Source organism: Urocampus carinirostris, chromosome 2, assembly GCF_059441175.1.
Source record: "Urocampus carinirostris isolate Australia breed hairy pipefish chromosome 2, RoL_Ucar_1.0, whole genome shotgun sequence".
In the NCBI taxonomy this organism is placed as follows: Eukaryota; Metazoa; Chordata; class Actinopteri; order Syngnathiformes; family Syngnathidae; genus Urocampus; species Urocampus carinirostris.
In genome coordinates, this window is record NC_142350.1 from 37,321,858 (window position 1) to 37,340,647 (window position 18,790).

At 36.1% G+C, this 18,790-nt stretch overlaps 1 protein-coding gene across 2 annotated transcripts in view; it reads right to left on the reverse strand.

Moving 5' to 3' along the window:
• zfpm2a (zinc finger protein, FOG family member 2a) overlaps window positions 1–10,131 on the reverse strand; it is a 208,320-nt gene extending 198,189 nt beyond the window's left edge. For both annotated transcript variants that reach the window (XM_088326401.1, XM_088326399.1), the window contains exon 1: window positions 9,737–10,131. In XM_088326401.1, the coding sequence (XP_088182527.1) occupies window positions 9,737–9,776 (40 nt within the window). In that variant the 5' untranslated portion in view covers window positions 9,777–10,131. The remainder of the gene's footprint in view (window positions 1–9,736) is intronic.
• Window positions 10,132–18,790: the final 8,659 nt, after the last annotated feature.

Below are 18,790 nucleotides of genomic sequence, written 5' to 3' on the forward strand. Positions count from 1 at the left end.
TGTAAATTTCTGCACTACCATAGTCCTGGTACAGGTGGAAACGAAAGCACCAACATGATAACAATAACTTTCAAATTGTTGTTGTGTTGGCATTTATGAGTGCTTTCGCAAACAAAGAATTAGGTGTGATGTCACTTGTCCTCTTCTGCTTGTGGGGAACTTGAAAAGGCAGAAAAGTCACAAGAGATAGCATACATGTCGAATTTAGTTGGAAATGAGAACGATCTCATAAAAACATCGGATTTCACCCAAAAATGTTGTAGGTCTTGACTGGGCCAAGGCTTGAATATGTGACCTCCCAGTCTCAGGGCAGGGCACCCAACTCTAAGCCCACCAAGCAGGTCTCTGACTGATGCTTTATTTGAGACACAGAGCTCACTGCACGATAGGGTGCGCTGCACAATTTGAAGAAAATTGGAGACCTATATGTGCCCCTATGGTCGTGAAAATATGGTACCTACATTTTTTTATTGATGTTGACTACGTTTTGTGTATTATTACCCAATGCAACATATATTGCAGCCTGGTCATCCTGGAAGGGGGATTAATACTTGTTTAGCCCGTTCTCAAGGTTTCTTATTCTCTTCATGCTGAAGTTTTTGAGTTTTTTCTAGCCCTCATGTTGGTTTCAGATCAGAGGATGGTGTATTTAGGGCCTGTTGCAGCTATATTTTGTGATTAAGGGCTAAACAACTTAAAGTGACTTAACTTGACTTAAAATATAAAATTACCGTAAATTCCGGACTATAAGCCGCTACTTTTTTCCCAAACTTTCAACCCTGCGGCTTATTCAGTGATGCGGCCAATTTATGTAATTTTTCTAATAGCCGCCAGCGAAGCTCGAATTCAAGGCACATGACGCATCTTACAAGCTAAACGGAATTGAGCAGTCCGATAAAGAAGGAAAGAGAGCTACTACACGCAAGGTAAATTACCTTGCGAGCGTGTTGCTAGCGTGTTTTTGATTAAGGGAGTGTGGAACGTCGTCTATATGACAAAGTCTATTACCCATACTGGGGAAGGCAACTTTGATGACGTCAATTATAAGGAGGTAGATGAGGATGGTTTACCGTGGTGGGGGTTTTGGGGTTTTTAAGGGTTATTGATCTATCTTCGTTATTCATTATCCATTATCTGTTATTGGTCAGTTCATAATACGCTACAAAGCCTAGGAGCCGGGACACTTACTCTCAGCCAAAAGGCCAAGCTAAGGTCCTAGCCCTAAAGCCTTGCTGCAATCATTGCGAATGCACCGTTCCTGACAAATCCTAACCACTAGGCTAGCAAGTTTTTTCTGCATAAACGGATTGGTTTTTTTAACAGATCGGTTCACTGTGTTGCGAGCATGTTTCTAGTAGCGTTTTGCTACCCTTCACAGGCACGGTTTGGGATGAAAGTTATAATATTATTATTAAAGCTTTGAAAACTCTCTCAGTGTACCGTCTTTCTTTGTAAATATGTGTAACCATGTAAAATATGTATATGCAACTGTATATTTTTGTAATGTATTTGTTTGTATTTATTTTGGACACTTATTCTGATAAGTCTTGCACTGACCAATTAAAAAGAAGGGGCGTAACAGACGAGGGGGATGACGGGAAGTGGGGACCGGTAAATGTGAGTGTTTGTGGACACGGCAGACAATAGTGGATATATATTTTTCCCACCCTTACCTTTGGAAATATACACTTTATTCCTTGGATTACTTTTAACAGGACCCGGACTCTGCAGGTCTGCAACCAATGTTAAGTACCGGTATCGTTTTCAGTTATTTTGCCGGCTGTGGTTTTTGAACTGTGAACTTCGTGTTCAGTTAAAATCGCGGGACTCAAAGTTGGGTTTGGGTTAATCTTATGATTACGTTACATATTTTAATTTGGGCGCATGCGGTTTATATTCAGGTGCGGCTTGTGTAAGTACAAAAGTGACCATACTCTCAAAATGTGGTGGGTGCGGCTTATAATCAGGTGTACTCTATAGTCCGGAATTTACGGTACATACTTTGACCAGGATGAGTTCAGCATTTATTGACATACAATATAAGTTATTGAGATCTGCTAGTGGAAATATACTTTCATAAACTCGTCACAAAAATATTCACAGATAAAATGCTCCGCAGATATTATCTATTGTTTCACTTTTCTCAAGCAACAGCACAACACATTGCCGCTACGACTTCCAATGGATCATATGAACCGTAACAACACTCTGTCGACCGGGTAGGGTGCTGAGTAGGATCTTTTAATATTCTGTGGCTGTGTTTGCAGGAAACTGATCCCCCCCTGCACACCCACACTGTCAGCTATACAGACACAATCCACAGTGACACCTCTGATAATCAAAGCTTTGTCTGGGTCTTAAAAGGACGTACTTGAACAACGGCAAGACCCGAGGCCCCCTTTACTTGTAATGGCCTTTGGACATCAATATTTAAATCTAACATCTCTGTTGTGATTAGAATGTTGCCTTTCTCTCATCTCCTCCACCCCTTCCCTTCCCTAAACAACAAGGTGGGGGGGGGAGCCCAAATCAATGATCTTTGAGTCCAAACTAGATTCCGAAGCAGTTTGCCACCCTAAGCAGCAAGATAAGATAAACTCTTTTTGACCTTACAGATGAAGTTGCCATGACAATCACAGAGTCCACTTCATTATTGATATTTTCCAGATGTTACAACAAATGGAACTAGATCCTGTGTTTGATAATCGTGATTAATTATTACCAACATTGATCCTACAACCAGGAGCCAAGGCTATTAACTTAACGCAGGCTGAAAGTCATTCTTAGCTAGAGGCTGCAAAGGCATCCCCGATATCAAATCTGAATAAACAGAGAGCTACATGGCCAGGTCATAGAAATCAATACACAGTGAAAAATAAAAATATGTTTAATTGTGATCTTTTAGTTTCATCACCAGAACAAGACCTGCACAATGGTAGCCCGTGCAAAGAGCTAATGCAATAGTAAAAAAAAAAAATCCAGGAAAGAGGATGATAAAGAGGAAACGATGTAAGGAAGTGACCTGCACTTTCGTTGCCCTGCCCACCTATCATATGGTTAGGCTTTGCAAGATGCAGGGCTAAAGTGGAAAACTTTAGACACCCGTCAATATCCAACATGATTCATGGCTCTTATGACAAAAGGAATCAGGAATCAAAGCAGCTTCTTATTAAACAGATGTAGATAACAGCTGTTATGATTAATAACTCAAACACAAATACATTTTTAATCATATTTGTCCAATTTAAAAAATATGTGTGTGTATATATATATATATATATATATATATATATATATATATATATATATATATATATATATATATATATATATATATATATATATATATATATATATATATATATATATATATATATATATGTGTGTGTGAGTGTGTAGATGTAGATGTAGATATAGATATAGATGTAGGTATCGATATAGATGTAGGTATGGATATAGATGTATAGACATAGATATATAGATATAGAAGAAATTAGGAAATTGGGTATCCTTCAGTAAGATTGAGAACAACAAATGATGTTATTGTGAGGGAACAGATGTTTCTGTTAATGATAGCGAAAAATCAACAAGAAAAACACAAAGTGACTGTCACCTAATCAAAAAGACAGACCCTTGACCATACAGCTAAGCAGACACACAGACAGTTTTTGATTTCACACCCCTGACACAAGTGACACCCACAGTTGCCAATGTTTGTGGGCAAGGGTGAGATTCATAGATCCATCTTTTGCAGCATGCATAAGTCTCAATAAGAACATAGCATTAAGTTGTGAAAAATATAGTATTTTACTTCTGCTAGAACAGACCGGCACAAGCTAATCATAATGTACAGTACATGTACTAATGTATACACAAGCACGTGCACCCACACACAGGCATACTCATGCACACAAACATTCATGCACTGGATGTTGGCAGACAATTCAGTAAACACTTCTCTTATCTTTTACAACTGTAATCTGCAACTGATAAATGTCCCTCAAAGATAGAAATGTCACCTGATGTGATATGAGCGGTCCATTCCAAAAGTAACCGTATGCAAAGGCTAAGCAAGATTAACAATAGAGCAAATACTATTGTTGAATGAATAAATATACTGTATATCCTGGAATGGTGAGGTTTTTACTAACCTAATACTACATACAGAGCATACCCGCACAAGGTAATTGTGTGATTGCTGAAATGCATGTTTCTGACTTCAACTGCTTCTGATTTCTCAAACGATTTGAACCATTACAACTTTCGCATGTTCAGAGAATGCATTCCCAGTGTGCAAATATTCCCCTTTTTCGGGTACCCCATTAATTCCCACTGGGATGTTCAACAATTCGTTCCAATTCCAATTTCATTGACTTGATAATTTATAACCACAAAATCTTCTATCATATTTCCTACATTGGACTCATTTGAAATGAAGTAGTAACCTCTTTTAATTTACCTTGATATTTATTCATTTATTCCAATTGAATCCACTTGTCCAAGTATGGATTCGTGATCATTTTTACTCGGGCTGTCACCTTAGCCAGGGAAACACTGTGACATCTGCATCCCAAATCGTGGTGGAGTGTTTTCATTTTGTAATGTATGTATAATGGTGGTATCAAACTTTCCTGGGTGGAGTTTGCATGTTCTCTCCGTGCTTGCGTGGGTTTCCTCCGGGCACTCAGGTTTCCTCCCACATTCCAAAAACATGCATGTCCGGTTAATTGGCCGATCCAAATTGTCCCTAGGTGTGAATGAGCGAGTGAGTTATTTGTCTCTGTGTGACCTGTGACTGGCTGGCAACCAGTTCAGGGTATCCCCTGCCCACTGCCCGAAAATAGCTGAGATGTGCTCCAGCACCCCCTGCGACCCTACTGAGGATAAGCGGTGCAGATAACGGATAGATGGATGAATACTGCAGATTTTCACAAAAGCATTCAATGTACCACGTATCATTATATATTTTGCATGTTTTCAACCATTCCATACCAGATAAAACAACATTGTTTATAATATTTCATAAGCATTCTGAATAAATCAATACTTCAAATTGTTCTACGCTTTTGACTATTACAATTCACTAGGTATTGTTTAAAGATTGTAAATTTCAATTTAGTATTTAAGTACAATTTTCTTGTAAAATTCCAAAATTATGTTTTCCTTTCACTATAGTCAATAATGTACAGTACACCAAGGTTATATTATCATAAAACAAGTGTGGCCGAATTTAACCGTACCAAACATACTGTATCGTGTAAACCAACAAATTGTGCTTAATGAAACAGATTAAAATAATTCATTGTTGGCATTGACTTTCTTTTATTTTAATTAACTTAATAGATGTTTAAGTCAGTTTGGCAGGTTCAAATATTGTATGCATTGTTAAATTATTGTTTTTAATTCAAATGTAAAACTCTTGCTCAATACAATGTCCGGCAGTGCGGGAAGATTGCAGATACTGCAAGTATGAATGGGTTCACAATGTCAAAAACTGCAGCAGTTTTTGAAACCTTGAACCAAAATGTCTCTTTGGTGATTTGAATGCAATGCAATTTTGTGAGGCTTCAGAGGTGCTAATTGAATATGCATCACATACATAATCAAGATGACCCGATTTGAACTTTTGCATGAGAAACAACTGGAACATAACTATTATTTGTAATGCGTTATCTTTCTGGATGTAGTATTAATTCAGATAGAGTTTACAATCTTAAAGAATCAATATTACCCTTTTTCAAGTTTTCCAAAGAGTAGTGTAGATAAAAAGAAAAACAATAACCCGACACAAGATTGTACACTGCAGCAGATTGTCTTTTGGGATGTGAGATCACTATCACAAGAGTAGATTAAGCATGATGACAGTGTGACAAACTATTAAGCCTTGGGAAATGTGTGTTCGATACAACCATACAGTTGAAGAAGAGTAATCGGTAGAGATTGCTATTGCACTCTGATTGGATAATGTAAAGTAAAAAAGAAGCAGCACAAATTCCCAGGTGGTCCGTATAAAGATGCCAACACAGTTAAGGCTAAAGCACTAAGTCAGTTTAATAAGCGCATTTGACATTAGATGTCTGAGAATGGTCGCAGTGGGCTGCTTCAATATGTTCCCATAAACACTACTGGAAGCACACCCCCTAAATCATCCAGATTCCACTTCATTCTGTGAAACTTTGGGGGGCAATTTTACAGAAAAATTACTCCAAAGGGCCTAGATTCAATTCAGCCTGTTCATATCTTTCTTTCCTATTGAGCATCTAAATGTTCTCTTCTCACGTCTACGGACACCAGCAACCACTGGAAAAAAGAAGAAATGTTGAGAAGAGAAGATACAGTGAATTTTGGCAGCCTTTACACATCATATTACAGCAACTAAACGAGATCCGTAAGGCATCCGCGATATTTTCTTCACTCCCGTCTGATTCTACCGACGTGCCTAACAATCTGGGCAATTTATTGGCATATTGGCACGGGGTGATAAGGCTAAAAACAACAGCAGCGAGCAGCTGGGCAAGGAAGATGAGCTGATAACATTGATATGTGCTCCCACACAAAACACCTCCACCGTTATCTTCTTCTATCAAACTCCTATTACAATAAAAGGAGTCTGGCTTTTTTGCTTTCTTGGAAAAAGGGTGAGTGGGATCGAAAAAGGTAAAAAAAAAAATATATACATCTAAATATATATATATATATATATATATATATATATATATATATATATATATATATATATATATATATATATATATATATATATATATATATATATATATATATATATATACATATATATATATATATATGTATACATATATAGATATATATGGGGAAAAAAACAAGAGAAGCAAATACATAATTTATCACCGTTTTATCGGTATATCCAGGCAGCCTAATCAAGAGTACTGAGTGACTATTTTTTGCCTTATCATCCAAAGTGGTGGAAACGGAGAAGGAATTATCAGGCAGCTGCAGATTGCTAGGCCAGAATTTTAATGGTAATAATCGGGTTTCTGATGGTATATCTTCCCTTCTTATCTTTCCCATTATCTGCCCTTATCTCCACAGTCATCGGAGCAAATTAATGGCGCTCTTTCAGCATTCCCTTTTTATCACTGCTCAGAGAGCACCCAAGGGGAAAGAATAAGCAAAATATTAAAATACTGCATAAATCACAATTTTAGATAACAGTCCAATGTATGCAGGGGGGGTGGCGGTGCTGGTGGTGGGGGCACTGCGCCCAACAACCTTTTTTGTCCTTTAGAATGACTGTCTGCACTGAGTTTCGATGCACTGGCTTTTTCCCTAGGGTTTCCTGGTTGGGAGAGAGGATCTAGGCTCCTGGTGACCTTTCTGGTGGCAACTGGAGCTTGATTATATGGCCGCACATCGGCTGCACATTAACATGATCTTACACATGACATATTAATTCACACACAGATGGGTCACAATGCTGAAACACATGTGAGACTTCCCCAGCTCGACAACAACATTTGGATGCTGCAACGGGATTGGCTCATGGGACGAGAAAGTCCGTCACTTTGTGTTCTGTTGAGTTATTGTGTTCTATGTTAGGATTTTGGTCAGCAACGTGTAGAAAAACATTTGATATTTTTTCCCAAAATGTTTGAGCTTGCAGAAACTGACATAAAAAATTAAAGTCCTGAAATTACATCTGAATTTAATGAATTATTTCTCGTAATAAGGACAAAGTTTTTACAAAGAAAAGTAGGTATGAACATAGAATTTATTAGAATATAAGATGTTTCAAAAATGTAGTGAATAAACTCATTCATTTTACTTCATTTGACATGTAAAAACTTAAATGATGATTTTATTATTATTATTATTATTTCTTTTTTTCATTTTTTTTTTCCAAAAAGATAAGATTGGAATTAGGTACCAAACTGTCATTGGAAACTGAATTTGTACAAAAACACAAAAAAGGCTATAATAATATCTCTATAGAAAAATTAACTTAAGCATGGGCTGTTTATGCAAAAAATGCAAACACACATGTGCCAATTAAAAGGACTTTTGTCTTTGTTTTAATAGGCAGGAGGTGTGTGTAATGCAGCGAAGACATACTAATTGCAGTAAAATGTTAATATTGAGACCTCCGATTGCAGTCCAAAAGTGCGTTAACTGGTTGCAATAAAGTGCTGAAAGAAACACAAACACGACGCACCCTGACTAATCGTACACACCGGCTGCATTTTAATTCGAAGAACGTCTGTGACAAATGCAGAAGGATATGAGTTTGACAAGTTAAAACGATTTTATTTATACAAATCAATAATACACTGGATTTATAAAACTGGTGGTGTAAAACAAGAAAAAACTCTCTTCACACTGAACTGTGATTTTTTTTAAATTCTATAATATAGTGATGACCGAAGATGAATTCCTTCACACACAAAAGATGTACTGTAGTAGTCCCATCATTTACCCAGATGAGAGATGGTATCGCTTTGACCTTTCATTAATCATAAATATAATGAATTGCAAAAATAAATAATATTATGTAGGTGCAAAACATTTTTAGAGAGTGTGAGAGATACATTTTTTTTAAATGTTTCCAAATAGCATCCAATCAAAACATTTAGAGTAAAATGTGCGTGTGTGTCAAGTCAGGTAAAAAAAATCCTGCATGAAGGGTCAAAGTGTAGTGTTTATGTAGTAATTGTGTTTCTTGATGTGACGTCTGTGCGTGGGTGTGTAAGTGTGTGTAAGTGTGTGTTTGAGTTACATCGTGGGTGTGTATGTGCGTGATTAAGTGTGCGCTTGAGTTGCATCGTGTGAAAATTGAAGCATCTCGGTAAAAAAAATTAGGACCATCTAGTCTAAAAGTAAATATGTTAGTTAGGCAATAATCACCCTGAAACTGTAAAATACTTAGATGGGAATATGCAATAATGACAAGATATGACTAAGTTATTTTTGTATTTGTTTATTTTTATTGTAAATAACTTATTTTATATTATGACCCTTGGCTTGTCTTGAACTCTGCTATTTAATCTTGTAAATGTTGTTGCACTATCGGCATGTCACTTTTTCAAATTGGTTTTGCATTTCACTTGTCTCTATTCTATTCCGTTCTATTCTATTCTATTCTAATAGAAAACTACTCTAAATATATATATATATATATATATATATATATATATATATATATATATATATATATATATATATATATATATATATATATATATATATATATATATATATATATATATATATATATATATATATATATATATATATTTGTTTATTTATTCTAGAAACACTTGTTTCAATTATTTTTGAGTACATCTATGAGAGCCTTTGTTCAATTCAATTTCTGATTGACGACCCAGACGACTATATAAACAGCAAAATCTACACTAAAATTACCGATACCGAATATGTGTTTATGGATATCAAAAATAACAAAAGCAGCCCGAGTGAAGTGGTTGTTGTACTAAAGAAAGAAGGATGAAACCAGAGTAAAGTGTTTATTTTACTCCGTCGGTTCTCACCTGAGGTAAAACTTTTTGAAGCGGCACTACGGGATTCGAACCCGATCCCAACTCACCTCTTTAAGAACCGAACCGACAACAAAATTAAGTGACAGCACGTCCAACAACACAAACGGCAGCATTTGATGTTTTTAGTGGACACGACGTCTAGAATTAAACAGCAATCAAGCGCAGCACAACATCCAAAGTGGCGAAAAATACATGAAACTTACGTTTGATCTGCCTGGGGTTGCTCTGCTTCCTTCGGGACATGCCTGCTTCTTGGCCGGTCAGTGAATCCAGGTGTAGTGTTGACAGAGCGATAGGTTTTGCTTCATCCAAGCAGGTTGGATTTTCTTTTTATTCTAACGGTACCAAAAGGGGTAAAGGAAGAAAAAGCGCCAATATTATTACTTTTTTTTTTAAATCGTCTATCGTTCCGTCTGTCTTTGCTTTATCTTTCCGTCCTCCCTGGTTTGTGTCTTTCCCCTCTCTCTTTTCCCTCTCTCTCTCTTCCTCTCAAAAGCTCGCAATCTCCCTCTCTTCCTCTTTCCCACTCTCTGGCGTCCTCTCTCACCCTCTCTGCTGTTTTTCGCCTTTCTCCCGGTAATGAGGCGGATGAGACTTCGCAGCGTTCTGTGTGCTCTGAGTGTGGAGGTGAAGGCGTTTCGCGCTTTTGTTTGAAGATGAGGCGTGTTCCTCATCGGCCACCGTAGCCTGGGTTTGCTGAACTTGAGTTGACATGGAATATAAGATATGATGGGTAATTAACATTAGATCGCAACATAAATATGATCTCAATTGTTGTATTAAATCATTCCATTATTGTTATCAGTACTATAAATGCCAACAATTAGGCTACTATTATAATTACTCTGGTTATTGAATGGTTGAGTGATATATTTTTCATTTTGTTTTCCCGATGTTTATCAATTATAAACTTACATTGAATAAACAATTGAAAAATACGAAGGAAGAAAGGAGCAAAATATATCCTGGTCGAGTGCCCCTGACCACCCAAACATGCTTCTCCTTAATCAAATCATTGAACTAACTGATCATAACAGGGTAATATTAAATTTGATATAAATCAGAGCTCATCATCACACTAGAGAAAAGGAAATAATCACAAAAAATACATATGAAATTAAATACTGAATTTCAGATTTTAATTTTTGATCAAACAATTTGATTCAACATAATCACATAAAAATAGATTCAACAATTTTAATAAATAGAACTGTGTATGTTTTAATATCTTTTTCAATCATTATTGTTTTCTGGAGTTTGAATAAGAGCTTGTATGTGAAGGGGCTATGTGGCTTGTCATTTCTAGTGTAATTCATTAACCTAACCTTGAATTAATCTTTATTTATATGCCCTCTTAAAGGTGTGAAGGCTTGACAAGTTTTTCAAGTCTTTGTCCAAGCTATTCTACAATTTTTATCCATTGCAAACATGGAGCAGGATTTTTAAGTTGTTCTTTACTCATCAATTTCCAATTGTTTGTCATTTTCTCTCATTATTATGAATGCATACGTGCCAACCCCAGCAAATTGCTTCCTGTATTAATGATTGCAATTCCCCTCATTAAGCGAAATATTACCAACAATATGCAGCACCTATTTATCTATAGACTAAATATAAGGTACCTTCATTACAATTAAATCATATGATTTGAAATTGCAAAAGGGTATTTAATTTGTTTTCTTATGATTTTATTAATCTGCACATTGAGTCTTTGCAGGTAAGCCACCCTCATCTTTGACACCATGAAATAAAACTAAATTACTTCACATTAAGTGCATATTAATGTATAATAATAACTCTAAAATTGCAAATATCAAAACTTAGAATTGTTTTTATTGTCCTTTCTTGTTCTATATTACTAATTGTTATACTATTATCCTTAACTAATTATTTTCAACTGTGTTATTTTGTTGTAAATTTTGTCTTGCACTTTTTAATTTAATGTGCACTTGACATGTTAAAATGACATTTAATTCTATCTATCTACCCTGGTCATATCCCTCAAGAGGGGTGACAGACAGCAAGACAAACACATACACAATAAATCAAGGAAATAATACAAAATAAATATATTATCCATTAATTAATTATAATTCATTGATCACAACATAGTGAGTATTGTACATAACAAGGTTAGACGCGGCACTCCAGGACAAACATGTCATAATATATATATATATATATATATATATATATATATATATATATATATATATATATATATATATATATATATATATATATATATATATATATATATATATATATATATGTATGCTATATCAAATAATGTCTTCAGAAAGTATAAATAACATGCCTGTCAAACTCCACCTCCTTATTAAATGTGGTCTATGGAACTTAAAAATGTTCTATGTTGACACGATCTACCGGCTAAAATCATCATAGCACGTGCAAGTATGTGTAAATCTTAGTTGCGCTCAAATAAACTCTTCTTATTTTCATCTTTTTTTGAGCTTTGGGTCAGCATTTGAACTGTATTTGAAACAGTCCTTCCCTTACTTTCAACGTATTTATCCTAGCTGAAAGAAAACCACGAGGACGTATGTAATATCACTCTGTTCTCTTATTAAACAGATATCCGTGTGAAAGAGCCTACCAAAGGATATTTACTAATAAATAAGGGTTTAAGAAATAACACCCTTTGCAATATCGACTAAAATGGACTCCCGTGGTCTAAAGAGTCCCATAACTAGAAATCACTCTCCTCAATTAGCCTGTTGGACTGCAGAGGAGGACAAGCAATTGGCCTGTGAAATTATCCCATAACCCAATTCCACAACTTTGGAATGTAGTGTAAAACTACGGAATAATTCATGGGACAGACGGTCAACGGTGGTTCACCTCTGTAAGAGCATCTGCTTTGCGAGTTTTCTCATCCTGTGCTCTCGCTCTATCTTATGGTGGCTCCAGTTTCAAGGGAAAGCTTTCCCTAATTCTTTCCTTCCATACGCTGCCGTAATGAAGGAATAGGGGTGGATGGCACTCATGAATTGCAGTCAGAGACATGAGTGTTAAAAAAGAAAGACATTTGTGAACTTTTATTAACAGATAGAGTAAAAACAATAATCAATTAATTTATCTTATCCAGTGTATACTGCATACTTAAACCTCATACATGTTTTTTCTTGCCTTTGTCAGAAATGTCTATTTTAACAAAATTAAGTAAAAAAAAAAAGAAAAACACTACCGATTCATTTTAAAATACTCTAATTGAAATTGTTCCAATTATATTGTTAGGGTTGGTTTCAAGCCAGTTCTTAAAAAAAAAAACGATTATAAAATACTAGTGACAGCCAAATCTGAAATAATAAGTGGACTTTACATATTGTGCATCAACTGCAAGTAATATGTCTGCAAAAAAGACATTGGAGGTGTCACTATTTTGCCACGTATGCAAAATAAGAATTACTTGGATACACAGTTATTGCACAGGGAAACTTTTATGCCTATTTTTGTTATTATTTTGTTTTGAAAACAGTCATTGCTCCTGGTCAATCTTGGCTGTTGTTTGTTTGGTCTTGATGATTTATATTTACTGCTTTGACCTGTTGTGCTTTTCCATTATATATTTGTATTAAAGGCGGGGTGCGTCATTTGAGGTGTCCTTAAAAAGTTGAAAGTAGAATTTTTTTCTCTGTTCAGTATGTGTTAACAATACCCAACTTAATTCAAAGAGCCTTTTTATTGTTTTTCCCAACACACCTATGTGCTTTTATAATACCTTTATCAAAGTTGTTCCAGGACACACAACACATTAGGTAGCAGAAAAGGGGGCATGGAGAGTGATTTTATGCCCATCTTTGCGTTTTTGTTGTTGTTGTTTGTTTGTGTTTTTAGTGTAGCATGAAAATGGTAAAGGCAAGAAAAAGGCTGTTTCAAATACAGTCAAACGGCAACCAAATCCCTAAAAAGATGAAAAAAAGTTTTAGCGAGCGCATCTAAGTCATGCAAGTATTTGATAAATGATCTGCCTAAAGCTGCAATCATGAGTGTAAACCAGTAAATGGCAGCAGAGAGTAACATAGTTTCAAATTCCAAATAGCATGTTCTACTGCTGAAAAAAACCCTAACACCATATGTGTTGTTATAGTTATTAATTCTAAAATGAAAAAAATAATAAACAAGAAACATATACAAGTGTTTTGTAACACCCCTTAGTAAAAGTCAGGTAACAAAAAAATATATTTATATAATTTTTTTGAAGTTCATTTTAATATTTTTTAAAATTCTAAATTAAGGGGTATACTGGCAGATAAAAACCTGAATATTTGAACAGAGGATGAATTTTAAATTGTGTTGTTTTTTAATCTGATTCATCGATTGACTGAAAAAAATAATTGACGATCCGTTGATTAGTAATTAATATGTATACATTGCTAGTTTTATTGTTTTCAGTGTATGTTAGAGCTGATTAAAGACACAGTTCGCTACCTACCTGCTAACACGGGACGTGTTACCTGACAACTAACACGAGAGGAGGGTTAAGTTGTGACCGCTTCACAGAAAAATCCAACGCAACAAAATTGCCTGTTTTTTTCTGATACATTTAGAAAAAAAAATCTTTAAAATAGTTCTCAAAATAAATGATTTGTCAAACAACCAATCAACACAGTCTACTGATACTATTGAGCTTTCTCCAGGCCCAGATCAATATTAATATTTGTTGGTTAAAAAAAGAGCTTTGTGCATGAGAGGAAGCAAAATTGGGAGCTGAAGATTAATTTAACGCCACTCCTAAATCCTGTGACTGCAGCTTGCTTGTTCTCTGCTGCTTCTGAGCCTCAGTGACTTGTTTGAAGCGGTGCGTGATTGACAGGTAAAAATCAGTGCACGTGAGGCAGTATATTTATTAATTTTTTTGTATGTGCCCTCACTGCACAGAGCAGATGGTCGTGATAATTAACATGACACTGTTTCCATCACAAGGGAAATCACTGACACAAGGTTGGTCATATTAGTAGGTTAAGGTATACTGTATGCTTTTGGGATGTTTCACAGCATAGACACATAATCAGATTATTAGGGGAAAGGTTGATTCGATGTGCTAAATCATTTGATTACAGCTGTCAAGTGAGATCTGGGGACTGTCGGTCAGTTTCAGTGCTGAGGAGGTGCATGTGTTGTCTGTTTTTCCTCAGTATTCTTCCAGATGTATGCTTTCATATTTAATCATTTAACCAATTACCGTATTTTCACAACTATAAGGCGCACCAGGTTATAAGGCGCACCCCCAATAATAATAATATTAATAAAGTATTAATATAGTATTAATATATCAAACAATAATAAAGCAAGAATAATTAATACCAAATTAAAAAAGGAAAGTAAAAAAAGTTACGTTGAAAGGCTATGGACGTTGATGGCGGTGGTGAGGGGGATGTGGGGGGTGAGGGAGTGGCGAAGACGGGTGATAGAACGCTGGTGAAAGTAAGTTGACCTGGTGAAGTTATTTATATGAGAGTTGAAGGAGAGTGTACTTTCAAGGATGACAGACTCTTGACCTGAGGGGAGGGGAAACAGACAAATTGTCAATGGAAAGAGAAAGGGTGGATTTGGTGCCATGAGAAGTAAATCAGTTTTATTGCTATTAAGTTTTAGGAAGTTGTCGGTGAACCATGATTTGATTTCAGAAAGGCAGGAGTTGAGTTTGGATGATGGGAGTGTTCTTGGTTTGCAGGAAAGGCAGAGTTGGGTGTCATCTGCAAAGCAGTGGAAGGAAATGTTGAAGGATACGGCCTGGGAGGAGTAGGTAGGTTATAAAGAGGAGGTACCACAGGACTGAGCCCTGGGGCACACCTGAGGTGACTGGAGAAGGGTCAGAGAAGAACTTGAATTGAATTAATTGAGTGTGGCCAGTGAGTTACCAGTGGAACCATTGGGGGGGGTGTGAGTTAAGCCAAGTGAAGGTCTTTTGTGATTTTGATAAGTGCAATTTCTTTGTTGTGACGCGGATGGAAACCGGACTTTTTTAATGAGTTAAAAGTTCACTGTAGAGTGAAAAATAAAAATCTTTATATGATTTGGTAGAACAATAGACTTTAGTCTTTGGTGCATTACCGCCCCCTTAGCTGACATTCATTTCCGCCTGCTAGAAGTCAGTGGTGTTAACATTTTAAAAATCTGATTGGCCAAGCTAACGGTTTGTGCGTATTTTTCTGTTAAAAATGGCTGGAGCTACGAAAGAGAAGAATTTTGAAATTTCTTTAAAAATCCTGTTAATTGAGCATTCAAGGTAATATTATTACTTGATGATGTAAGGATTTTCCCCGTCATTTTGTTTTTAAAAAAACGAGAATATATTTTACTGCCTTAGGTTCAAAACGGAATAGTCTTTGTGTTCGATAAATTTGAGAAGCGTAATTGTTTTCTTGATTTGAGTCACAGATTGTAACTAGGGTGGAATGGTGTGCCATCAAGTCAGACCAGATGAGAACGACTGCATTAGATTAAATGCCCCTTTTGAATTTCAATACTTGATCAGTCCGGCCCTTGACTCTTAGCCGTTTGTTATTTTATTTTTTATTTTTTATTGGGGCCTCAGTCTGTCTCGTATAGTTGTACTTCAATTATCAATATCAAAGTAAAACCTTCAAATCTTTAGGCATTTTTTTTATTGGGGCCTCTGTTTGTCTGGTATAGTTAGTTGTACTTTAAATAACAATGTCAATATAAAACAATCAAATCTTTTTCCAGATTGTTTTTATCTTTCAACAACCACACCAAATATTTTTTAATTAAAAGTGTGTAATTTTGAACATTTTTTTTCTTACTTGGAATGTTATATACAGAGTGACAGCCTCATGCTCCCACTTGGACTGTATGCAGCAGTGCTACATTTACGACATGTATGTCCCAGCTTCGGCCGTGACAAATTACTCGTTTGCTGTCTTTGAGGAGATCACACATGTCCGGTGGCACTGGGAGTGACAACGATCCCTTGGACACAAACTCCATCTTTAAAAAGCCGCCTCAGCAGCTAAAGTTGGACAGCAGTTTTACGATTTTGCCTGCTGTGGTGACACCCTCTGGCTGTTGGGGATTGGTTTGTCTCCAGAGCAGTGTGTGCCTATGTGTGCATGTAGGCCTGAGCCACTGGTTTCAAGAAATCTTCTTGCGTTTGCGATAACATGATTATGATGATGTCCAATTTTCGATAGTAATTCCGAATTTGAGACGCTGTTGCCCTGATATAGATTGCGGTCCAGTCGGTCAGTCCATCGATCTATCCAACCTGGCGGGTAGCCGTTCCTGCAGCAGCTAGCAAACAGATGTCTGAGAGAGTGCCCACTTTGCTGGGTAAGCTGCAAAAACCACCCGTGGGCTTGGAAGCCTCAGTGGCACTTCCTTCCAAGAGGCTTTACTCCCTACATCTCCGTCTCGCACCCCACACCCTCAACCCATCATCTTCCTCCCAAAACCATATCAATTGCTGCTGAGATAAAACTGCTGATACACTGCAAACTGCAAACAACATTAAATGTATTTAATATGCAATGATAACAGCTAGGTCAATCAACAACTTTTCACCAAAAGAATACAGAAATGCAGTGACTCTCAAATGGAAGCGTGTGTAGACCTTTGAGTATTCAAAGGCACTTTATGGGTACATAGAATTTCAAAACAATTACAAAAACGTTATCAGTTATTTAATAAATAACATTATGATTCATTAATAACTAACATTATGATTCATTAATAACCGACATTATAAATTATTTGGACATATACTTCAGGTATTTTTACTGAGAGATTGTACATAACATTGATAATTAATTTTTGACAGCTACACAACCCCAACAAAGAATAATCATGGGTGGTTTAATGCACTACGTAATTTGTAATTATAATGTGTCATTAAATTTAAAAATAAGATAGAAAAACAAGTCCAAAATTGGTAAGGTTTTAAAAACTCTGTGGTCTTTTCTTTTTTAACCCAAAAATTGAGTACCATATTTTTTAAACAATCCAAAAAATAGAGGGTTCAAACAAAATATACCTGACAACCAAAAGAAAATGACAGAAGAATTCTCTTTTTTTTCGGTTGGTACATACTTGACCCAATTAGTTAGTTATTTTCTTTTTAGTTGATTATGTTTTCCATTATTATTAAAAAAAATTAAATATATATATATTTTTATTTTTAACCAAAAATTCTTTGAACTGTTCAGAGGTATTTGACCGAGGAAAAAAAATAACAATGGGCTGTCATGATTGCTGATGCGGGGCACCTGAGTCTGCTCCGTTGGCGCCAACAGCCTCTTTTTATACCCCCGCCTTCCTTTCAACATTCGTCAAATCGTCTGCGAACCTTAGCTACATGCAAGGCAAGCTCTTTTGACTCCTGACTATATCCTGCCCTGTTTTCTGTCTGATTCCCGTTGCCGACCTGTTTTCTGAACCCATTTACGTTTTTGCTCATCCGTCCCGACCATCGACCTGTTTTTTCCTCGCTCTCGACATTGCCTTCGCTCGACACGGAAGTGCCTCTTCCACGTTCCTAGCGATCTGCTACCCGTGACCGACGATCACTGGATCGTGGGTGCAAGCCCTTTCCTCCTTCTAAATAAAGCTCAGTAAAACAAACGCAATTGGGTCCCCTCTCCGTTCCCGTTACGTGACAGGGCATCACTATAAGTAATAAGTTTGAGAGCCTCTAGACTTCAACATCATGTATTTACACAAAATAAATGTCCCTTCCCGTTGGTAATAGTGGCAAGTGTAAATATATATATATAATATATGAGGGCACAAATGTATCATATCTGTTTTGACTTAAATACAAATGCTAATGTACTGCATAATGCTAACAATGTACTTAATTGATTTATACAAATTAAAAAGGCACATCGCTAAAAATAACAAAGGTTGAGAGCCTCTCCACTTGAATATAATAGAATGACACAAATTAAATGTCCCTGCCTGTTGGTAATAATGGCGACTATAAATAAATAAGCGAGAGGAAAAAGCTATCATTTTCCCCTCCTGCTACTCTCAGTGTCCTATTATGGGGTCGAATCTGAGATTGTAACACCTCCAGGGAATAACAACTGCCTTTTAATGGATTAAATTACTAAATACCCTATTTCAGTTTCAAGGGCATAATTAGTTGAAGAAACTGCAGCTCCATTAGAAAAGAAGAACCTTGATCAGACAGTTGAAAGTGAAGGAATGCAGCCTGTCGTGTGATAAACACTTAACTGAATGGTGGAACAGCATTGAAATCTTAAGTTGAAAAA